Here is a 17940-nt window from a genome sequence, read left to right as displayed (position 1 = left end):
GCGGTCATACGTCGTTTGTAGTCCGTCCTCACGCCAGCGCCTCTGCCTTCTTGCTTTGTTCCTGTCTCGGTCAGTTGTTGACTTGTGTGGCAACTTTCAAAAAGTTGCCGTCATGCCTCATTAATCAGTGTATCTTCCACGTGTGGCAGTTTCGCATTTGCCCAAATGCGGTAGGGAAAATCAGAAAAAAAGTCAAATTTAACAATTAGTGGTGTATTTTGTCTTTGCCTTTGTAAACAAGGTGTTTATGTTTTCTCTTCTCCAGCTTAAGCTAACGCTGATGGAAATTAGAGACTATTTTCAGGAGTGCTCTGCTGTAACTTGAGTGCGCTTTGCCTCCGTAGCTTATTCTTCACTGCTACAGAAAACATCCTGCTAGTATAGTTACCCTAAAGCACTCCCAAAGGCATGCCTCCAATTCTATTACATATGGTGGGGAGTCACACAGCAAACAACATCCAATTTGACTTGCCGCTCACCTTAGAGAACGTGGGGTGCCTGAGGATCGCTGTAGCCTCCCAGCCGTTCTGGATCCTGTTGTGCCTGTAGGTCATCTCGAGGGCGCGGTCCGGCATCATGACGGCGTTCAGCAGTACCTTGGTCGACAGCTCCAGGGAGTCAGGCGTGCGCGCGTAGCGGTTGTGCACGTCGATCTCGCGCCTCAGGTAGAGGATCTTGAGCAGTGAGTTGTAGGCGTGCTCGCCATCGGCCCTGCTCTTGAGATCGTAGCCGAGCTTGATGTCGTCCAGCGTCCAGATGAACTTGCTCTTGATGGTGTCCTTGGAGATGAGGTACAGGAAGTCAAATGTGGTCTTGATGTTGACCTTTGGTTCAATGGTGACGATCAGCTTCTCGTGTTCCCTGTGCCAGTCGTTCTTCTCGATCGTGATCGAGGCCCAGTCTTCGGGCCTCTCGTGCGGCTGGTACTTGATCGTGGTGATGCGCACGTCGTTTTGCTTCATGGTGTCGATAATGAAAGTGATGAGAGGGTTTGCGCGACCGGCGGTCAGGGAGTAGATCCGATGTTCTGGTGCGGGAATCTTCCTCTCCACTTGGATGAACTGTTGCTGGATCATCGTGCCGGACAGGTCGAGTCTGCCCGTGAATTCGCTAGGTTGGTCATTCAGGACCAGCGACGCGACTATCACCTCTACGCCCGCTTCGATGAGCTTCAGTTCGAAGGCCCCGTTGAGAGGTGAGCTCGAGCGGCTGGAAACTATGGCTTCGATGTCTACTGTGGCGGATGATTTGAGCGAGATCCGGCCATCGAAGTTGTGTGGCGACAGCGTGCGGACGTTGCCAGCGAGGTTCAAGTGGACGCGGTCGTTGACTTCGGCCAAGAGCTGACCTTCAATGGTAGCGTGGTGGTCATTGTTGAACCTGAAATAGTTCGTGCAAACAATAAAACTCAACCTTTATTCTTCCTCTGTATAGAATACAAAAGAGGGATCCGTGAAAAAAAGAAAAAAGATACTGCCCCGCTGCAAGCTCGACTAGTTCACGGCCATTTTAAATATACATCATATCGGTGGTAGCATACAACATTTCATTTTGTTTCATTTATTTCTTTAGGCAAACTCATATTTCATTTCTAAGTAAAATGAAGCAGTCGGAGGCGTACTGCTTTGGACTCCATTTAAACCTACCTACAAAGAAAGTGTTATACAATATACTGTGTTGCCTTCTCAGGACAATCGAACACTTTTTATCGCAATCATAGATCAATGATGAAAGCTAATTAATATCATAGCCTGATGCAACACCTCATGAAATACATAACACAACAGTATCTTATTTATGTATATATGGCAGAGTAACCTACACGTAAAAACGTAAAAAAGGAAAATTTTTTAAAGGGATTTAGGCAGAGTAAAAAACGCATGGATTATAATAATCCCTTTCAGAACATCCTTGAAACCTCAATTGCGAATTACTGACACAAGAGAATCCAGAAGCAATGAAACCAACAGGAAGTGAGTGAAACAAAAAGAAAGAATGCAGCTCCTGTTTCACGTGTGTCTATACCTGCTGTAGAAATCAACAGAAACGGGAGGACTTGCATGTAATCGTGGGTGTGTTTTCACTGCCCGCTAAACGCAGGAAGAGGCACCGAATGTACACAATGCCAGAAACGTAGACCGCATGTGACCCCAGTTTATATCAGGATGAGGGCGAATAGCTTCAAGACAGCACATAACCATATGTGAACCATATATCGCTGTGTGAACTGCCACCCTCTTGCGAAAATAAAACCGTGAGAAGAGAGCGCTAACAAGAATGTGCATCAACAAGAATGTGCAGCCTGTATAAGGCTGAAGTTGGAATGCAAAGTTGGACATGTAACGCGTACATTTCAGCATTATGGCATGACCCCCTATGGAGAAATAAACATGCTTATAGCATCCCTACAGCACTACCAATTATGCCATCATCGCTCTCCAGTTTCATTGATGCTGCCAGTGGCTTTCCATAGACAGTATAACCGGCGTGCAAGACTAACTGCCTTCACAACTTGCATTTCAGACTGTGAAATACCATTGAATTTCGAATGTTTTTCTTTTCACTCCAATGCATTTGATAAGGATGAAGGTTCGGCCTTGGTGGTGCGAGATTTTGGTAAGCTTATAGTGAAAAAGCCCCGAAGACGAACAGGATAGACACATTTATTGCAAATCACTTCTGTGAATGCCTGCAAGGTAGAGGAAGATGCATGAAAGGGCAGAACCGTCATCCACCTGACTGCAGCGTGAAGCTACAAAGGAAATCCATATGGGTCTCTCAAAAAGAATGCTTCTCCGTTGAAGAAAAATTAGTCCTGATCAAGGAACCAAACCTGAGACCAATACCGTTTCGGTAGTGTTCGCTTTCTATGCGAGCTAACCAGGAAGAGAGTAGATCGCCAAGCGAGGTTTGAATTAATCGACAACTCGGAGCACAGGGATGTTGAATGTAGCAAATTAATCAGCTGTGTCCTTCATGCCTGTTTTTTTTTTTTTTTGTCGTTGTGTGTTGTAAGCCATACGAAAATGTCAACTGTACTCTACACTCTCGATTGACGTCAATTGCTAAACTACTGCATCACTATTGCTTTCATTTTTACAAGAGAAGGTAACATACCTGAGACTCAGCTTGGCGTTACGGACATCCGCGTGTGGGGTTTCCAAAGTGAGCGTAGTTGTGAGTGCGGTGTTGCGGAGTCCAGTGAGCTCGTAGTTGAAGACTAACCGGTAAATACTGCTCGAAGACGAGACGGCCTCGATGACAATGTTGGTCACTGCAGTAGAGTAATCGCCGGAAATCCTGAGCTCTCCCGAGGCATAGTGTGGGAGAGGAGTGCGAATCTTCAAGTTTGTGTTGATGCGGTTGCCTCCCGACGAGTCTCTGAGCTCCAGGCCGTAGATCTCGTTCGCCGCGTGCTCGTACTGAATTTTGACAGAAATGGGCCTCTCTAAGCTGTGCGTAACGGTCAAGCGCTTCCCGTTGAGTTCAGGATAGATCGAAGTGGCGCTCAGGTCGAACTGCTGAACGGCGTAGTCCTGGTTCCGGTTGTACTCGATCCTGATCTGATCGGCTCCGCCCAGGGTGTAGCCGAACATGACGTTCGCCGATGTCTCGAGACGGGTGTACGACAGGGAGACCGTCCTTGGGGTCAGGTCAGTGCCCCCGATGCCAAATTCGATGAAGTGAGGACCCCGAGCAATATCCATACTGTAGTTAACACTAGCGGTGATGCTCAGGTCGTTGCAGTGCTGGAATGTGGCGCCGTAATGGAATGCAGGACGCCTGTTCATCACGATCCTATTGCCGTTAGCGCTCAAGCGCATCTTCCTGTCGGGGTACCTGTCCGCGTCCCAGAGGAGCTCGGCCTGGACTTCCGTGCTCTCATTGGTGTCCTTGATCTGCGCCGTTGCCACGAAGGCGTTTATCATCGCGAATCGAGGTCTCAGCTCGGCGATGTAAATGGTGCTGTGGGACTTGGTGGCCTTGGAGAGCTTGACCTTCAGCATGGTGCTGTCAAAGTGGAACTCCTTGAGCTTGGGCGTGTTCTGAATGGCGATGCTGAGGAAGTTCTGGCCGTTCACCTCAGTCGAAGACGTGGCGTCCAGGGTGCCGCGCGCCGTCCTGATCTTGGTTCTGTGCACGGCCGGCATCCTCATGCCTGGGTAGCTGATCTTGTACTCGATGTCGTGCAGGCTGCCGTCGGCTCCCCGGCGGCTTATGATGACGTACTCGGTGGCGATGCTCTTGCCCTCGCGTCCCCACTCAATGTTGGTACGACCGACATACTGGTTGGGGTTTCGCTCTTCCAGCTGGTCCGAGTACAGGAAGCGGAAGTGACGTGTTTCGACACGAGCATTCACGAGAAGTCGCGGCGGGGAGCGCTCAAGGTTGTGGTTCATCTCGATCTGCATCACCCGCTCGCCGTGGCTCTGGATCTCACCGTTGAAGGTGCCCTTGGAGACGTCCTGCAGGCAGCGTTGACGGGAACCAATCCCGGAACAAAAGGAAGATAAATTAGTGCTAGTAATGACAATCAGATCCTTTCAGCATACTAATATTCTACCATGAGATCACCGCCTCTGCCAGTCACTGGTCAACTTGCAGTGCTGCGAATATTCTTAAACACGCGGTTGGCTAAGCCACACGAGCCATATAGAGCTTGTCTGACATTCGCAACTCTCCTACTGCCGGATCCAGGCGTACATATACACAGAATACACATGGGTAACACCAAAGAGCTTATACTGGCCTCTGTCATGCCAATCGACTGGTGACGCAACAACCAGTATTGCATACGCGGTACTTAAAGATGCCCTGTCTCTGTGCTCAGTGCCAAGGCACTCACCTGTAAAAAGAGGCCGAATGGGTCATGACAAGGCGCGAGACGTTTACTAGCAAAGTTTTACCTCCTCTACGGAACAGATTGGTTGCAGTTTAAAAGCACAGACGCTCGGACTACCGTCGTTAATTTATTGCGCAAAACACGACATGAACACAGAGCGTAGAACAGATAGAAGCAATGAGGACTGCATCTGTTCCATTCGCCATGCCTTGCATCATTCTCTGTGTACAGTTATTAAAATCGAGATTTTCGCATACATTTTTATACACTGCAGTGAGCCAATCGAAGCATCCTTTCTTAAGGGTGTTGGGAATGATCATAGAAGCCAAGGGCAGCAACGGAGAAACCATTCACAAACTTCAAGCCAAAATTTATCACACGGTGCGATTGATCAAGATAGTCACAAACAGGCAACAAGGGTACGAAAGAAGGAAGCCTCATGAGAATCATACAGGTGTTCGTTATAAGCCAGATCACATATGTGAGGGGAAACCATAGATAATATGCCGCAGAAAAGAAGAAGCAAGATGGCCTCATTAGGAACGCATACAAACAAGCAACTGGACTCCCGCTAAGCACGAGAATGGAGAAACTCCCAAAGCTGGGACTGCTCAATATGCTAGAGGAGCTAAGAGAAGCGCAACGTATCGCACAGTACGTATAGCACAACGTATAGCCAAGACCACAGCGGGCAAACACATTTTTGATAAACTAGGCACCTGCTACCACACATGACACAGAGCCAAACGAGGCATACCTAAGGAAATAAGGGCCAAACTCGCAGTATCCCCCCTACCCAAGAATATAGAGCAATGACCATGGCGAAGCACTACGAAAGAGAAAAAGACGCTGTCTTTGTACAAGCTGCATGTTACAAACACAAACATAGCTTTGTCGCAGCAGTACTTAACCACAATAGATAATGCTGCACAAGCTTGACTATAAACACGAGATGCATCGAAACGGTGGAGGAAGTGGCTATAGCGTTAGCCATAGCACAAACCAATGCATACTATATAATCAGCGACTCACAAGCGGCAGTACGCAACTTTGTCAACGGTCAGATTTCAGCTGAGGCACTAAGCACACTAAGAAAAGGCAAAACAGCAAGGGAAGACAAATGCGTACAAATCCTATGGATGCCAGCCCACACCCCCGACTCAACGGGAGAGGACAACCCTAATGTGGCAGCACACAACGTAGCTCGAGGACTCACCTCCTGAGCTGCGACAAATGTAGACCTCTCGACAGGGCCCTCCGAGGTATGGAAATGGGAAGACAGAATGACCAGGCTCAACAACATCGACAACTATTACAAGATGCAACGATGCACTTATGCACCACCCCATCCACAACTCAATAGATCACAAGCTGTCCAGTGGCGATGACTACAAACCAAATCATACAAGAATCTGATACTAACGCATGCTATTTATCCAGAAATGTACACAACAGATCGATTCAAAGTATGTGGCACCAGAGCCACGCTAGAACACATGCTACGGGAATGCCAGGAACTAATACACGATAATGGAAGCGAGATCTCAACCAACAGCCCCCGCGCATGATGGCAGGCCGCGCTGCTCAGCTCAAACCTGGCAGACCAACTCTGGGCAATCTAGCAGGCCAAGAAAGCCACCGGAAGACAAGAACGCTTGGCCGTAAGCTCGGCGGGTGCCCCAGCCCACTGACCTGCCGGACGCAAATCATACTGATTTGCAATAATGTTCTTTTCCCTCACTCAATCTTCTTTTCGTAATTCCTTTTTGCAACAGATTTAACTTCCATAAATGCCTATAAGCGTCCCTACCTGTAAATCCATGGGCTGAGTGTTGCATAAACAGTGATAAAATGCATCAGATTGGGTGGGCAACGTTTGGATAGTCAGACCTACCTATGTTAGGTCCAACTTGACATGAGTTACGATGTTATCCTTGACGTGTTAGTTATAACGAGTTATAGAGTGACGTTACTCTACTAACCCGTTACAACTAACACCACAACAACGACAGGACCGCCTTTTACAGAGATAGGTCCACCTATCGAGACACTTTACCCCAGTTTATACAACTTTTATCCCACAGTGGGTTCCCATCTGTCGCCTCCACCCCCCCTACCCATCTTGACTTTAGATTTCCATACCTGTAGGTCTAGCATGGCGTTGAAGAGTCCATTGAAGTCAATGTCCCACACAGGAGCGAAGACGACGAGTCGGCCCTCGCTGCTTGCCTTGTACCCGTGTCCGTATTCGCCGATCTGCTTGGAGATGGTCAACACGTGGATGTGTCGCTGTTGGTCGTCGAGGTTCTCGCCCCACCAGAGCTTGATGTCGTACTCGTTGTGCTGGGCTCCAGGAGCCTTCTGGAAGTCGGTGGTCACCTGGAAGGTGACAAGAAGTTGTAAAAATTTGCGCAGCGTGATCTACCTACAGTTTAGTGATTGATTTTCTGGGATTGCTGGTAATACTTCACAAAATTTACAACACACTACAGCCCGCAAAACAGATATATATATATATTGGGATTGGCTTTGGAGTATAGTGGGTGGGAAAGGCAGGGAGGTTAACAAGACTTTGTCCAGTTCACTACCCTATCCGATGCGAAGGGAGGGAGAAGGGGGAGTGAAAAAGAGAGAGATGACCATACATAGTACAGAAAAGTGCGTGCTTAGTGAACCGTGTCGTCTGGTGTCGCCATTTTTGTTCATTACTTATTTGTCTAACAAAAAGTTCTGCTATGGGGGTTCAGATTAATCACGTGCACTAGATGTGGCAAACTATTTCCGAAATATCGACGACTTTGAAGACAGGATTCCCTGTTTCACATCTGTCACACACAGCCATCACAAAATCTTGCGTAGATAGTCTCCCAATAGTTAACGACTGCTGTCCATGTGTTCAGTGTATGGGTTCTGCACGAACTAAAGGGAAAAGTCAAAAGGCAGACAAAGGCGCCTATTTTAGACATCCACAAATAGATAGCTTGCACAATACAAGTTTCTTTCTACAGGGAGGTCCGGCTTGTAAGCAGTAAAGCACCATTACAGAAGCATTTCACTCGTGCGCTAACCTGGCTGTACTGCGTCTCAAAAGGTGATGCTCTCTTGGCTCCCGTCCGTGTGTGACAATGCTCTACGCGCTATGCATGCTCAGACATGACGTCATGCGTCCGAACGACGACATACTAAACTTGAATAGTTCCCTTGTTTACTCTACCCTCTCCGTCGATAATTTTACTCCCTTACCCCCTAACAACTCCCCCTCCCACTGCTGAAAATCCTTCTTCTTCATTTACTTTTTTAAAATTTTAATAAACAACCAATTGCAGTACTACGCTCGATCAGAGCATATCGCAACGTACCTTCCAGTTGTACTCGGGATACTCGCTGAACTGCATCTCGGCATTAATCGCGCTCTTGGAGATGTGCTCGGTGCTCAGGTCCTTAGTTTTGGCGTTCAGCTTCGCGGTTTGCTTCCGCTGTCCACGCCGCTGGTACTCCAGCGTAGCGGCCGTCACGACGGTGCCCTCCTGGGGCTTGGTCGTTAGCGAGTTGAAGTTGATATCTACCAACGGCACACTAGTGGAGAGGTCCGCTTGCAGCTTCTTTTCGTCCACGGAAAGGGAAGCTGAGTGGAAGAAAAAAAAAAGCGCCGTGATATTGGGAGCACCCACCGGTTCCAAGAACGAGTTCCAAAAAGGAAAAATAAAAGACTTGTCCCGCAGGTTCCCAAAGGTCATTACAACCTGAATTATATTCGACCGAATTGATGTTTCATGTGCAGAGGTTCAGTTACTTAGATTTAGGTGCACGTTAAAGAACCCCAGGCGATTAGAGCTAATCCCGAGCCCTGCAATGCGGCGTCGCTCAATGCTGACTGTGCAGTTCCTATACATCGTCGAAATCAGCAGTTTAAACTAGAAGTTTCTCTCTTTGTAAACCCCACTGCACTTATTCATTTCAATTCTCTCTCACTCTCTATTCTTGCTGAACGTATGAAGGAGTTCCCCAAATATGAGCACAGGGTTAATTGGTGCTGCATTACAAAATTCCCCAGCGCAGCAGTCATGGGCAAACAAGAATGGACTGTGGTGTGAATGTGCATATTCAACTCATGCACATATTTACACACCCTTTTTGAGCAACACTTCGCAGGTCTTCCTTGATTGACTTTAATTTATTTCTTTTTTCACACAAAGTTTTCAGTCGCAATCTGAATGCATGTTATCTTCTTTTTCCCTTTTGCTTTACAGGCAAATGAAAACAGTTTATTATTTCACTGCATATTTTTTTTTCAACTATGAAAACCGACGTTGAAACTCCTGTAATTTTCACTTGCTTTAGTTTATTCCGAGTGTTTTCGTCGTTCTTTGTAAGACTCATCGACCTCGTCAAGCTGCTTGTAGCGGGCTTTAACCTACATCGGCCCGGAAAATGATTTTGACATCTTTGTCATCCTTTCGTCTGTCCGTGTCTGTTGCGGCGAGAAGCTTGTTGTTTTTTTGTTTTTGTGTGTGTACGTGTTTGCGTACATACGCCTGATGCAGAAGGAGACTTACCTCGCAAGTAGGCGGGCTTCTCGGCTGGCATGTTGGACTGGAGAGTTATGGAGAAGCCCGAGGAGCTTCCGTCAATCCTGCCCTGCACTATGACAGGCGCTGTCGCGGGGCAGCCCATCTCAAGCCTAGGCTCGAAATACACGGAGTCGAGGCTGCCCACATAAGGCACGTCTAATTTGATGAAGTAGCGCCGGGTGTCGTCGACCTTCGCCTCCAGCATCGCGTGAGCTGGGCTGCTGTGCATCTTGAGAGATGCTATGAGAGCGAAAGAAAGGGGAAAAGAAACACGACAAATGTAAGACTTACGGTTTATGCACTCGAGCCTCCTTGAAAGCGATTCGTCGTAGCCCAAAGAAGAAGCTTCGAGCTCGGCAACTACTCCGGCTATAATCATGCACACGCATGCTGCTTCGTGAGTCTGCGATGATCAAAGTTACAAAAGCGCCATTGCTTTTGTGATGTGCCATCCTGCACAGGCATGTGACGCTTGCATGTGCGTTCGAATGTCGGAACTTCACTCATTTTTATCATCTCTTCCAGCACCCACAAAATTCACAAGTTTCTTTATCACCCACTTGCAGTTAGTGTTTACACGCGCACAGCTAACATAAATAATACATGCTGCTGACAGGCAACGAGTCCTAGATGCCAGAGGTTACGATATCAGCGTTCGGTGCTCTTAACCTGCTTCTACAAGGTGACGTCAAAAAGTCACATGAAGCGGACGAAATTTCTCATCTATTCCTTAAACGATACGTGGCTCAGTTGTCTCCTATCCTACGCTCCTACAGAAGATATTTGCCTTATAGTTGTAAACAGCCGATCTTCCTGGTGACTGGTAGCGCGCAAACATTATGCCTGTCCATAAAAACGTGAACAAATGGATGATTGAGGCAGACAGACCGATAATAATAATTCATCAAACTGTGGCATCTTATGTACCAAAACCATGACATGATAATGACGCGTACCGTAATGGGGGGGGGAGGGGGCTTCGTATTAATTCTGACCACCTGGGGATCTTTAGCGCACCCCTGGGGATCTTTAGCGCGCCCCTAATGCACGGTGCATGGGCGTTTTTTCTTTTTTTGCATTTCAGCTCAGTCAAAATGCAGCGGCGGCGGGGATTTAAACCCGTGTCCAAGGGCTTAGCAATGCCACACCAAAGCCACTACACCACCACAGCGGGTCTATATATTTAACAAGTAGAGACCGATATTGTGAACTAGCACATATTGGAAGTTAATCGAGCACGTCATAAATACGGCCCTCATGAGTTAGTTGCTCGGAAGATAACAACAACTTGCTTACCCTAACGAACATGGTTTCCGAAGGGGCTTTCGATCCTGACACAACTCTTAGAAGTTACTCGTGACTGCTATAAACAGCTATAGATTTCCGACTTCAGACAATTGAATATTTCTCTGGCATTTGACTGGCATCTTTCACTCGATACTCATGGAACAACTTGAATTATTTGGTGTTAATTAGAAGAATGTGTCATGGATTGTGGCTTATCTTTCTAATCGCATCGCGACACGTCAGCACTAATAATGCCAAATCTGACAGCGTCAGAGTGTTCCCTGGCATTTCGCATGGGCACGGTTAGTAAAGCGGAAGACCAAGCAAGGCTTTAACATCTTCCTTTGAGAATTCCGTCAAACAGTGCAATAATTACGTTTGTATGTCGTGTGCCCTTTACTTGCACAGGCCTCAAGAGGCCTACAGTATATGTAAATAAACAAATAAATACAAATAATAAGTAATTAGCTTCATGTACTACTACTCCCCGAGACCTATTTCTTACGATACCTTCACACTAAAATTAGCGTTGCTCCCACGAAAAGTGCATTGAAGGCTGCGAGAGCATCATAATATCGAAAATGGCGAACGTTTCTTTACCAGGCAACTATGCTCCCCTTAACTAACTCCGTGCGGTTCATCGAAGGCAAGGGTGAGTTTAGGGTAGTCTATTTGATTGAGATCAAAAATGCTGGCAACTATTGTCCAGTGGACTTCTCCACAACAATAAGTTGTTCAGTCTTTGAAAGACGTCCAATACGAGGCAATATTCAATACATTTCGACAATAAAGCACATCTTGTGACCCTGAAGTGAAGCTATAATCAGTCTCCTTGACTCCGCGCACTACAGCAAGGAGTCAGTGAGACGCGGGGCTATGGACCTCGTCAGCAGGTGAGAAATAAAAACAAGCATAAATGCTCCTCCTCCACTGTCATCCTGTAATAGCCCTCCGTGCGATCCTGACTGAATGGAAGCCTGTCGGAGGAGTTATCGGCAGACATTGGGTGAGGTTTCGTTTGAATGCACAATGGGCTCTCCTTAACGATTGGCTAAGACAAGCCCAAGCCTTCGCTTTATACTGTAGGCAGTTGTTGAGACGGAGTGTAGTCAGTGAACGTTCGTGTCACCCAATCAGCCGGCTGCATATTCCAGAGAGAAAAGCTCCGCCAATGTGCTCCACTAATCCTTCCGTGAGGCTCCCATTCAGTCAGAGTTGCGCGTAGAGCGATCAAAAGCAGACAATGGGAGGAGGTCTTGTTCTGACTGGCTGAACGCGAACTGCAGTTTTCGCTACAGTGCACGGAGATGGCGATACCGAATATTTGATCTCGGCTATCGTCGGAGCTGTGGAAGCGGCAGGAAGGTTGTTGTACTTACTCGACACTTCAATCTTCTTCATTGGGCAGTGGTACAGGAAATGCATGGTGTTCTCGCCATTGAATGGTTTGCTGATGGCAAGCTCGATGAGGTGCTTGCGCTGGATTGCGGAGCCGGGGGTGTCGAAGATGAACTGGTAGAATAGGTTAGAGCTCTGCGGAACACAATGAGGGCCATAAAAAAAGACACATCAGGGTAGATTCTCTAAAATGTTGAGAAATAGGCTTCGCACACGAATGAGGGAATGTGAAGGAATAATGGCAGGTGAGTTAACTAGACGCATGTAGGGTTTGCTCCCCGTACTGTGGGAAAGGGATATATATATATATATATAGCATCGATTGCAATAGCAAATCAGCGGACAACTAGCTATATGAAGTAAGGATAATACTTTTATCGGTCATATAAACCTCTAAATATAGGCACACTAACTAAATTTAAAAGCATGGTGTCCCGCACACACATGCAAATATGAACACATCTCCCTCGATGACTGTGGGAACTCGTTGTCAAAACGCTGGAGTGAGGAAGTGTGGCAGCAGCGTCTGAATTGAGCTTCATGCTGCGTCTCGCATTAACGTGAACTAAGCCGTGAAAACGCAGCTCGCGACAAACTCTGTCCCCGTCGCGGATGACTTTCAAAAAGATGCAGCGGCCTGGGAGGGCCGCCTGGGCCACACTGATTAGAACGTGTCCCCCCCTCGCAACCCTCGCCATGGATCCTTGCACACAACAGTAGACAGCGCGCTTCCTCTCCGCTTCCCTCGCGGGCGTACGCACGACTGAGCTGCGATCGCCGGCTCACCTTCGCACGACTTCACTCACACATACAGGACACGACGCGCGGTGACAATTTTATCGCCCTTGGACTTTATTGGCATTGGCGGTGACAGCAGAAATGTGACTGGGGTGTTCATGTAATAGCTATCACAATAAAAAAAGCTAAATAAAAGAATTGACAAAGCACTATAGTTGCACCCGCACGTGATGATGCCCACCAAGTCTGTCGCAAAGACGTAACGACTTGAGGTACTGCAGTAATGCTCACGTTGCTTTCCGCTCCAGCGACGCGCACAGCTGTGGTCCAAGGACTTTTGTTTCCGAAAACGATCTTGAGTCGAGCGAGGTTAATGCTGTACGGATAGGTTCATGCTAGACGTCCTAACCGAGGACAAATGCATAAATGGCGTACGATAGCTTTTTTTGCTGCCGCAACAGATGAGAAATAAGCCTTGAAATGAGATCAAACGCGTTCTGTAACATGCATTCACAAAGCACGAAAGCTCACCCATCCTTGTGCAACTCTCCTGCAGCATAATGCATCAGCTTTCTTACTACCTTATCATTTAATATTAATCCGCCGACCTCTGCATGAAACTCCTCTTCCAATATATGACTTCAGAGCTTTTTTCCCACTTGCCTTTCTTTTAACCACTTGCCACAACCACCACGGCGATCTCTTCTCTCCCACCAATCCGCTCCACCCTCTCTGACTGCCGCCTTCATGTTACACCTGACGTCACTGTGCTCCTTCTACCTGTCCGGGATACCCCTGCCTACTTTCTTTCTCGGCGCTCAAAACCCACTGACTTCTCGAATATGGGACCCGTCGAGTAGCCTGATAAACGTGAATGCATAACACAGTGACCAGAGAGTGAGAAAGAAGAGGTCGTAGGTTTGCTGTCCTAAACTGCGTAAAATAATCGACTTGTTAAAGCTAAACGGCAACACGGAAATGTGTGTTCTGGGCACTACTCACTGCCTGCCTTTGTTAGCAGAGTTGAAGATGCGCTTCCAAACTAACAAAAAAAGTAAGTGTTGCGCTGACTGTTAACTGATTTTGGGATATCTTTAATAAAATATATATCTTTTTATTGCTGTCACAGTGCGAGCAGAGAGCTGGTAGCGCGAAAATGCAAAACATGTGAGAGCGGTCCGCCTCGACATTTTTTAATCTTCCTGATTCCTTCAATCTTCCTGATTCTATTACATTGCTTAAGAAAGAAAGCGGCACTTCGCCCCTGTCACATGAAGTCTCCTCAGTATTCGAGCCGTTTAGCACGAATGAGTTCAGAGAATAAGAGCGCGTGACTGATGAGCTCAAGAACCTCACCGAAATGTCCATGGGGTACTTCATCTTTATCTCGTATCCTTCCATGGCGAGGTCGTTCTTCTGCAGGATGATGCTGAAGTCGAAGGGGAGGTTGAGTCCGCGGTAATTGATGAATGGCTTGGGCACCTTGCCCTTTGCGCAGATGCTCAGGCCCAGAGCCTTGGACATGGTCTGCGTGCAGCCGTTGAACTCCTTGACAGACGGAGCCATCAGGGGCGTTTCTGTCTCGGCCTCCACAGAGTAGATCTCGGTCCTGGAAAGAATGGGTTTGATGCACCTCTTCGCGATGATGGGTTTGATGCCCCCAACACTTTCTTCCATAAATCAAACATCACTGCGTGCTATTCCCTACCCCGATATTTACCGCGCCTTTTTCACAGCATTGAGTATGCTGTCCCACATATTAATGAGAGGTCAATGAATTGCGCTAACAATACGAATACCCTGACCACTGTGGGCCAAACGTTTCAGGCCATCATCTCAGCTGTGGCTGCACCACGCATCTTGAGCAGACTATAGTCGTTGAACACAAGACACATGCTGGCATGGATGTTGAGCCACATGCAAGAAGGGGTGGGGCAAGCGTCAGCGTGCCCTCAGTTACCTTACTTAATTGGAAAAGAGGTTGATTACCTTGGGCTGTATGTGCAAGCATTGAATAACAAAACTCTGACTGCTCGCAGAGAGTTACGTTCTTCTTCTGCTCACTAGGGCAGGTAAATAAGTTCAGTCACGATTGCAGTAAATTTAATCTGTCCACCTGCAGTGTATTCGCGTAGTAGCTCTCCGTCCATGTTTAAGTTAAGCTAAAGCTACTCAGCTGAAGGCTTTGCAAATTTGATGCAGTAGCGAGTGAAAAGGATTCATTAACATGCTCACGACTAACACTGCGCCTACATTTGTGTCGATGTCTTCGTAGATATAGTCTCATTCAAGAGTGGTGAAGGTTACGATCAGTTGCACGCGCCCAGCTGGCAGCTATTTTAACACAACCATCGGACATACCATGCGAGGGCACCTCACTCACTTCATGTTAAGGATCTCCTGTTTGTCGTTGCGAATGTTGTACTTGAAGTTCATTTCTCCGGTAGACTTGATCTCGATCTTGCCGTCAAGTGCGGTGGAAGTGTGCATGGTGGACAAGACTCGAATGCCACGCTTGGCGACGCCGGCGTCAATTGACATCAGGCCGCTCATGTCGATTGAAGCACTGCAAGAGGCAAATGAGCAAAAAGTGAACATTAATGTGCATATTTCACAATCCTGCCGATTCGCATAAGTATGTGGAAACGTTCAAAGCATTCAGCCGTCTGAAACAAAGGCGCTGAGATGGATGTGAGGAGTTGAACGCAATGACCACATTTGGAAACACAACATTTGAGTGGGTCATTCTTATAAAAATGAAGAATTCTAATGTCCAAACAGTTCAAGGGCCACCCCTGCCCGACGTGTAACCCCCAGGCCCAACCTGTAACCTTGGCCTATGACCGAGAACTTGAAGACCCTGTGTGAGTGTCCAAAGTGCTGGATGGTGCAAAGTCCACCTCAACCTGGTTCTTAACACCAGTCCAAACCCGTAACCTGTTCCTGTGGTCCTGGAGTTCAGCACCTGAATCCCCTCTGATGTGCCCAAGGTGCTAAATTGAACAACGTCGGCCCAGCAATGACCTCACTGTCAGCGCTATACTTGCGAAGGGAGACGAAAAAAAAAAGCCTACAACGCTCATTCAATGTTCTTTCCGGTGATGTCGCAATACCAGAGACTCAGCCGCAGTAAAACGGATGCGGAATAGATTCTAGAAGGAAAAGCAGGCATGCATTACGCCATTGGAGGTTCTTCACCTTGGCTTGATGAAACCCTCGATCAGCATATCTCCAGGAGCGTTGGCAAGGTTTATCTGGCCATCGGTCTTGAGGCCACCTGTGACGGTTGCCTTCAGGTCAATTCTGAAGGGGAAGCCAGTGACTGTGGGCACAGTCACTGTGGTGTCGACGAGCATGGCGCTGCGGGCGATGTCATTCTGTTTCTTGCTCATGATCTGTGCAAAGACCAAATAAATAAAACGCGAGCGTTAAACTTAATCTCATTGGCACTGGAGCCACACACCATACACATATTGAAGATTGCTTCCCAATAAGCGGGGATACTGGTGTTTAACCGCAGGTTGCATTTAAAAACGCATGCACTTAGCTTATACTGCATGTACGTTGAGAGGATGAGTCAACTTTTGAAGTCTTAACGATCGAGGGTGAAAAATTACTTGAATAGCTAGCTCAAGCTACAGCCATTTCACAAGTGTCATGCTGGGTTTCAATGTGAAACTTCAGCATGCTAAATTTCAATGATCAAAGGCGCAAGTAACTTTCCCCGGTCAGCCAATACAGAACATTAACTTATCTAAGCGCCCATGGTATAATCCTCTTTAAATGTTTACTATGTAAAAGAAGAAAAATGCAAACAAGTAGGGTATATGATGCAATCCGCTGTTAAACTTCACCAAACTTCAATAAATCACATTCAACAAAGACAGTTCCAACATAGAATGCAATGTGATGCCGTAAAAGAAATTATATTCTACAACTCGAAGAACACCAAGCCAAAGATTGCTTCCATTTCTCATATGGCGAGATGGGGATGGTTGTAAGTCAGGGAAATCATTGCGTTTTTCAGATACCAGGAATAATGTAATGTATCGATGGCGGAATCGGATAAATTAAGTGAAACCAACCTGGTCAAGCCAGCTGTTCGTTTGTACACCATTGGCAAAGTTTGCGATGTCGTCCATGGTGGGAAGTTCGAGCCAGGAGAGCTCGTTGCCAAACATGCGGAAGTAGAGGGAACCGCTCGGTTGGTTTGCCTTTACGATGTTCACCTGCAACAATTCAGTAGAAGTTAAAACAAGAAAGGATCATACAATAATGCGCCTTAGTGATATTTTGTCCCATTCAGTAGATGTTTTCATGGTGTTTAGTGTTATTCCCGCATGAATAATAGACTCGGGCAGCTTTGTTTGTAGATTGTTGGATCGGACAATAGAGTGATGCAGCGTATTGTGTTATACCAGCGTCGCCCAGTCACATTAGATTGGGATCAGACCCGATCTGGCTTGAGCGCGAGCTGGATCGAGTACTGCTTCATGGTAACTTCCAATCATGATCTTGCTTGAGTCGAATCTAGATAATCGCCATCCGTGCATCACGATCGAGGCTCTAGATCGCGATCATAGGCCGATGACCATTTAGTGCTGAGAGCAGCAGACGATCAGCAGATGATAAGCAGACAATAGCCTTACCCACATTGACAAATGAAATAATTATTCATTGAAAAAAAAAGAGAGATCACAATTTTTACAGCATATTTGAGAAGTGCTTTGGACCCACGTTATTGTGCTAGAGCTCACCCATACTATACTTACATCGTAGTTAGACCACGTAGAAGCCAGCACTGTCGATGGTGATCAAGAAATTCGATATGGATCGGGCCCAAATGCAATCAAAAGTGACCAAGTGTATTAGAGTGTTTTATGTATATTTCGATGCATTCCATCTTTTGCATTTAGGCACAACGTTTGGTTTGCTGCTGATTAACATAACTTGGAATTATCTGTCTGATCTAACTGAGGGCATTTCTTTATGCATATGTAATATAAACAAGTCAGGGGCGTGTGCGTATTTACAATAACAGCAAGAAGGGCAAGAAAATGCACATAGAAGGATAATATTTCTTTTTATACATATATAAAATAT

At 46.9% G+C, this 17940-nt stretch overlaps 1 protein-coding gene across 1 annotated transcript in view; it reads right to left on the bottom strand.

The window, feature by feature from the left end:
- LOC135916521 (apolipophorins-like) overlaps positions 1–17940 on the bottom strand; it is a 78668-nt gene that overhangs the window by 21877 nt on the left and 38851 nt on the right. Inside the window, exons 14-23 of the mRNA XM_065449919.2 lie at positions 16923–17066; positions 16036–16232; positions 15221–15403; positions 14194–14446; positions 12081–12234; positions 9400–9654; positions 8203–8468; positions 6986–7222; positions 3118–4466; positions 480–1380 (exon numbers count right to left, since the gene is read on the bottom strand). Coding sequence (XP_065305991.1) covers positions 480–1380; positions 3118–4466; positions 6986–7222; positions 8203–8468; positions 9400–9654; positions 12081–12234; positions 14194–14446; positions 15221–15403; positions 16036–16232; positions 16923–17066 — 3939 coding nt within the window. The remainder of the gene's footprint in view (positions 1–479; positions 1381–3117; positions 4467–6985; positions 7223–8202; positions 8469–9399; positions 9655–12080; positions 12235–14193; positions 14447–15220; positions 15404–16035; positions 16233–16922; positions 17067–17940) is intronic.

This window comes from Dermacentor albipictus, chromosome 9 (assembly GCF_038994185.2).
Source record: "Dermacentor albipictus isolate Rhodes 1998 colony chromosome 9, USDA_Dalb.pri_finalv2, whole genome shotgun sequence".
NCBI lineage: Eukaryota > Metazoa > Arthropoda > Arachnida > Ixodida > Ixodidae > Dermacentor > Dermacentor albipictus.
Note: the sequence above shows the minus strand (reverse complement) of the source record. Positions and strands in the feature narration are given on the sequence as shown.